The sequence below is a fragment of the Daphnia carinata genome, chromosome 6, assembly GCF_022539665.2.
Source record: "Daphnia carinata strain CSIRO-1 chromosome 6, CSIRO_AGI_Dcar_HiC_V3, whole genome shotgun sequence".
In the NCBI taxonomy this organism is placed as follows: domain Eukaryota; kingdom Metazoa; phylum Arthropoda; class Branchiopoda; order Diplostraca; family Daphniidae; genus Daphnia; species Daphnia carinata.
This window is the reverse complement of record NC_081336.1, coordinates 1,735,799-1,742,297: the sequence shown is the minus strand read 5'-3', so window position 1 is coordinate 1,742,297 and position 6,499 is coordinate 1,735,799. Positions and strand designations below refer to the sequence as shown.

At 40.8% G+C, this 6,499-nt stretch overlaps 1 protein-coding gene across 1 annotated transcript; it reads left to right on the top strand.

The window, feature by feature from the left end:
• Positions 1-3,490: 3,490 nt before the first annotated feature.
• LOC130690552 (short-chain specific acyl-CoA dehydrogenase, mitochondrial-like) lies at positions 3,491-5,521 on the top strand. The gene is made up of 9 exons (XM_057513568.1): positions 3,491-3,634; positions 3,801-3,955; positions 4,016-4,125; positions 4,188-4,339; positions 4,402-4,737; positions 4,798-4,925; positions 4,992-5,087; positions 5,141-5,259; positions 5,325-5,521. The coding sequence occupies exons 1-9, from the start codon at positions 3,511-3,513 to the stop codon at positions 5,413-5,415; spliced, it is 1,311 nt and encodes a 436-aa protein (XP_057369551.1). The 5' UTR covers positions 3,491-3,510; the 3' UTR covers positions 5,416-5,521.
• The last annotated feature ends 978 nt before the right edge of the window (positions 5,522-6,499 follow it).

The following is a 6,499-nucleotide window of genomic DNA, read 5'->3' as shown; positions in this document are numbered from 1 at the left end:
CTTTTTAGGACCCGCCATGATGAAGAGCCAATGAAAATGGCTTAAAGAAAAAAAAAAAAAAAAAGAGATTTTAGCTCTCTCGCGCCCTCAAAACGAAAAAAAAAAAAAATACAGTAACTAATTCTTATAAGTTTTTAAATGAGGAAGAATTTAATAGAAGAATGGCAAATGGGTCGTAAAAATGGCGACAACTCTCGGAAACCTGTAATCAGGATTACAAACTTGCAAATTGATTTTCTTTCTTAGTTTTGTTCTGGCCATCATTCAACATCGTTTTGACATGGAATTTTGTTGTTGTTTTTTTCGCTACAAGATAAATGAATAATCCTTGCGTGCTCACAAAGACACGAGTCATTTACTAGTCCGACTTTTTTTTTCTCGGACGTTTTCTCTTTGCCTCCGGCTTTGCTGCATTCCGTGCCGAGGAGGAAAAAACAACAACAAAAAAGATACAAACTAAAATTGTTATTTTCTAAGAAGAAGAAGATATTCTCCTAAAACAATCGACACACCATTTCTAGTGGGCACGAGAGTCGATTCACGGCTCGTCAACATCATTATCGAATGCTATTTACGACAAGGTCAAAGAGCTTCCTCAAAATCTGAAATCATCTTTTTTATTACCTGGAACCATTGTTTCAGCTCTTTGAGCTCCTCGTTGGTGACGGCGCTATTGGCCGTCTCGACGCTCAACTCGGACCTGACGGTCGATTTGCTCCGCCACAATTTCCTTTGTTGTTGTTGTTGTTGTTGTTGCTCTTGATTCTGAGTAAGGCTGGCACTGGAGGCATCCGATTCTTCAATTTCCATCGACGTCAATTCGGCACAGCCGATGTAACTGTTGTTGTTGCTTTCCTCTTCGGATGCCAACCTACTCCGACAGTCCTCCTTCTCTAAATCCATTTCCGATTCCATTTCTTCCACATGTCCTCACTGGCTATCCGTTAGTGGCCCTCCTGTTAAAATACACGATAAAACTGGTCTCAAAAACTACGAACACACGAGCATATAACAGGAAGTTTTTTTCTTTTCCTCCAAATTCTCCGAGTCAAGACATGAATACATAATGCGCCATTCATCCAGGCCAAACCCTTGGCAAACGACCTTTGGGGAATCACGTCACGCACGCAAATAGGTAGTACAGATACATCACACACGCACGCACTAGAGCTAAACACAAAAGACTTTAAGGACGTTGATTTGCGGTAGCACCTAACAAAACTTCCAGTCGACCACTAAAATTGGAATTCCTTTTTTTTTTTTTATCTTACAGGGAGTTTTCATTCCGCCCATGACCGTACGCGAAAGAAATCAACGTTGTCAAGCCACGGGCAAACAACTTTGATGATGAACAATAACCTACAGCGAGACAACATCATCAATTCCATCTTGCAAGGGGAAAAACAACTGATGCTGATGAGTCTTGTTAATAAAAACGATGAGACCCGACGATACGAACCGAGACACAAGTAGACTGGACAACAAATGGTTGGTTTGTACAAGACCGGCAAAAGGGACGAGATAGAAAAAGAAAAAAGACATAAAAAAAAAAAAAAAAAAAGGATGCGCCATCCCTTTAAGCTTCTACAACCGATAGCTCATTTACATTTTACCTTTTTCTCTTGACGGCCGGCAGTTTTCTTTCAACCTTCAATGGACCAGCAACGATCGAAGGTCCGGCATTTCTTGGCGTTCGTTTGTCCTTAGTCACTGCAGACGACGACTACGCCAGTAGAACCTAATATGGGATTACAAAAGGGCCTTTTTTTTTTATAACAATGCGCACATTTTCAAGAAAATAAAGTCGCAGGTTGTTGATTGTTTTGTTTTAAACCAAGGCCTTTCGGAGGATTACACTCGAGGGGGAAGTTTCGAGTTTAATACTCTCCCAGCAAAAATTATGTGAACATTGAACTGATCGGCATCTGTAACAAGAAAGTTCTTATCATCAAGTACCTAGATAGAGCATTATATACACCTTTATTAACGTTCTACCTGCCCCCCTTTGCCTCGGGTGTAGTATATGTTACAAGCCCGCAGGTCCGTGCCCTGGTGAACTTATTGGAGGGGGGGATATATACCTAATGTCAGGTGATGATGATGAGTTTGAGAGGGGAATTGTCGGCGATGCCAGAGGGATTTTTTTTTTTTTTTGTTTTCTTTTGGCTTTCCTACGCTGAATTTGATTATACAATCGGGTCACGAACGGAATGGAGAATTTCTTTCGACTTGTTTTTATTTTTGTTGTTCTTCGTGCCACCATCGCAGTCGGAGAAGAACGAAAGCAGTCGGTGGCGTCTATTACAGGTGGACGGCCCACCTGTCGAGAGGACACGATGAAAGTGCCAGAAACTGGAGGGAAAAGGTTCCAAAGGAATTCGACACCAGCAGCCAAACTATTCATGGCTGCGTGGCGTTATTCCTTTGGACATGTAAGCTGCTGGACGATGGACATCGTAGCAGATGAAAAAAAAAAAAAAAGAGTTAGAATTCATTTCCATTAATAACGTACTAACACGAATGTTTCCCACACACAACACGAGGCTGTTGGGGCACCAGTCGTGCGTCCACAGCTTTCTTGTTGAAGAATTGAACGGGCTACGTGAGTTGCAAGTAATCAAAACACAGCTGCCGATCTCATCGCGGCTTCCTATCTTTTTGCTTAATCCGATTCCCACTTATATTGCCCACACACACCAACAACATACCAAAACAAAGACCATAAAAAAAGGGAACATAAAGCACAATCCAACAGTGGTTGAGCATTGTTTTCCTTGCCGTTAGATTAAGAAAATAAACAATAAAAAAAATAAGGAATTCTTATCATCCCGCATTCACCAACCTCAAATGTTGTTGGCGTACCGAGTGCATAGACGCAAACGCAGAGGGGAGCTCAATTAGAGTCGACTAAAAGGAATGGTCGTGATGGCATTTTGTTAATGTTTCTGGGAAGACCACAGAAAATAAAGCACAATCCCCGTAAGCTATGTCTTGTGCAAGTACAGTACGTGTTGGAAATGGGGAGCAAAAGAAAACGTTTAAAAGAATTTTGTTTCGTCGTAAAAAGTGCCATACAATTCAGTTCCCTCCAAAAAACAGCATGGCAACCCTCCTCGTTTACTGCACCACGAGATCTTTCACGTTCCATTACGACACATTCGACCTGAGTTATCTGTTGACATTAAAAAGGCTGAATCTGTTTAGCTTACCATGAAAAGAGTGGATAGACTGAAGAAAAAGATGTAAACACGTGAGAAAACTGAGGATGAGATGGGTCCAGCAACAGCACTTGCTTCCCGCCTGACGTCTCGCTCAACACTGATGGGATCTATGGTACAGTCGTCTGGTTTTTGGCTTATGAAATGTTGAACCCGCCATTTGAGTTGTTTTCCCTCCCAATCTGGAGAAGATGGATAAAATCGCGCGAAAACAAGAAAGGAATAACCTGCTGACCCGATTCCATCGATGGCGAGGGTCAATAAAAATGTTCATCTTTAAATCAATCGCCAGATGGCTCTATTCTTTGTTGGGAATCTAGCAACACATCAAAAGAAACATTGTCTGCTGGAATTAACAATTTTTCAACACATTCTTTTAGTTATGGCTCTGCAACTGCGACGACTTTCTCTCGGCCGTAAGATGATTGATTTATGTTACATTTGTATTCTGTTTTGCATATTGAAGCGCTAAACTCACTTTGATTTGGCACTGATCACCCACTATTTAAACTCTTACAAGTTATGTAATACACCTGTGGCTCAGGTAGTTTAAAGAGATTTCTTTACGTTCTCTTCTCGCAGTCGCCAGGTTCCAGCAGGCTAGAAATGCCTCGATATTGACGTCTTTACCTGAGACGCATGAATTGCTAAGAAAAACATGCAGAGACTTTGCTGAAGGTGAACTAAAGCCAAATGCATCACGATTTGACAAAGAACATCTTTACCCAAAAGAACAGGTACGAAACAACTTATCTCTTCATGTGCACAACTATACCAAGTTTTTTTCTGTTCTTAAGATTCTCAAAATGGGTGAGCTGGGCTTAATGGCCATAGTTGTCCCTGAAGCCCTTGGTGGAGCTGGACTAGACTACTTGGCTTATGCTGTGGCTATTGAAGAAATATCAAGGTCTATTAAACCCCCTTTTTATCACTATTCCTTATTTTTGTCATAACTATTTGATTTCACAGGGGATGTGCTTCTGCTGGAGTAATTATGAGCGTCAACAATTCACTGTACCTTGGTCCTCTCATGAAATATGGAAATGATCAGCAAAAAAGAGATTGGGTTCAACCATTTGTTAATGGAGACAAAGTAGGGTGCTTTGCACTTAGCGAACCAGGTAACCACTATTTATTAAGTTGTTCAATAGATCTTGTTTAAGCCGCCTTAATTACTAATCAGGAAATGGCAGTGACGCCGGTGCGGCGTCAACTACAGCTGTAGCATCGTCGGATGGAGGCTGGAAATTGAATGGAACCAAAGCATGGATCACTAACGGCTACGAGTCTGAAGCCACAGTCGTTTTCGCTACCACCGACAAATCGCTCAAGCACAAGGGAATCTCTGCCTTTGTTGTCCCCAAACCGACACCAGGCCTTGCTTTGGGCAAAAAAGAAGATAAACTGGGCATTCGGGGTTCTTCCACATGCAATCTCATTTTCGAAGACTGCTCTATTCCTAAAGAAAATATGCTTGGCAAGCCTGGGTATGGATTCAAAATTGCTATGGGCACGTTAGGTAAAGATAACCACAAATTTCTAGTAAATTGTTAGTCTACTTTTATTATTATGCCTTTAGACGGTGGAAGGGTTGGTATTGCAGCTCAGGCGTTGGGTATTGGTCAAGCAGCATTAGATTGTGCTGTCGATTATGCAAGCAAGAGAAAAGCTTTCGGACAGTCAATTACCAAACTTCAATCCATACAAGTTCGACTAATTTTGATTGAAACTCATGAGTTAAAATTATTGCATTTTATCTTCTTATAATTCCAGAACAAAATCGCTGACATGGCCTTGCAGTTGGAAAGTGCACGCCTTTTAACTTGGCGAGCTGCTGTGTTGCAAGACGAAGGCAAGACTTGTATCAAAGTACGTATTTGAGAATCCATGTCATGGAGTGATTAACACGACTGAAACTTTAGGAAGCAGCTATGGCTAAATTAGCAGCCAGTGAAGCCGCAACGTTCATCTCACATCAGGCTATTCAAATTCTCGGAGGAATGGGATACGTTTCCGATATGCCTGCGGAGCGACATTACCGGTAATGAGGCTGTCAAATCATCTCGCACGATGCTTTTAAATATGTTTTTTTTATCCCTTGAACAGAGATGCCAGAATTACGGAGATTTACGAGGGTACCTCTGAGATTCAAAGATTAGTCATCGCTGGCAATGTGTTGAAAGAATACGGGGTTTAGGTGAGATATCACTTCCTAAGGTGATAAAAATAAATGTCAACAATGCAATTTTCTATTTTACATAATACATGATATACGTGATGGAATAAACAAGTTATAGGATATACCCATGATGTTTTATCTATTTGACTCGCCTTGCTTGCGTCGAACATGAATGCGATAGCCATTTAAACATTTTTAAAATGTTGAACATTTGCAGAAATTTGAAACGAAGAGACGAGGACCAATGTTTGAAAAGAGGATAAAAAAAAAATTTTGGACACTGATCTTTCCTTATTCGTGTTTTAAAAATTGTTAACTAAATTTCTGGAATGCGTCCCTAAAACATCGAGTTGAGTGGCGCGAGGCATGCCCCTTTGATTTTCTAATTTGAATGAACACTTCTATTCAACAACAAATTTAGGTGCCAATATTGGTAGAACAGCACGTTTCGATTACTTTTGGGAAGTTAACCCATACATGCACATACACCCAACCATACGCACACGCACACACATTAAATGACGATTTGAAGAAATTTCGATATTTAATTAAAATATTTAAACTCCCCTAATTTGAAAAGAAAAAAAAAACAAAAAAACAATCAATATGTATATAGGGGAGAATTGGGGTTAATTGTAGCTAGCACAAAAAGAAAAATCCGGCTAAATATGAAAGGAAAGGAATTTGGCCAAAAAAAAATTGGCTCAGGAGTAGAATAGAAAAAGATAACAAGACTTGGGCGAGAGAAAAAAAAAAAGAGCAGCAAAAAAGAAACCGGCAACGAGTTTCGATCGATACACTTTCGTCTAGTGGCAGGCGAGGCGGGCGCGGTAGTAGCACTTCAATCAGAACTTGAGCCTCGAGACGGAGAAAGATGGGAAGAAAAAAAATATTTCCGCATTTCTTGCTTGTTAACTTTTGGGGGGAGAAAAAAATAGGAGGGAGAAAGCCAAAAGCAAGCCGCACAAGTGGGCAGGCAAGAGAGCCCGACATGGAAGGTTTGGGGTGTTCCTTGGTAAATAGAACATTGAGGGTCTGAAGCGGAAACCCCGTAGCGCAAAAATTACTAGTCTCCGACCACAAATGAAAATTACAACGCCTG

Bases quoted from the DNA above. Each gene is read 5' to 3' on its own strand.
- LOC130690552 (XM_057513568.1), top strand. From the start codon at position 3,511: ATGGCTCTATTCTTTGTTGGGAATCTAGCAACACATCAAAAGAAACAT. The intron at 3,635-3,800 runs GTAAGATGATTG...CTCTTCTCGCAG, and splicing joins GCGACGACTTTCTCTCGGCC to TCGCCAGGTTCCAGCAGGCT. The intron at 4,738-4,797 runs GTAAAGATAACC...TTATGCCTTTAG, and splicing joins AATTGCTATGGGCACGTTAG to ACGGTGGAAGGGTTGGTATT.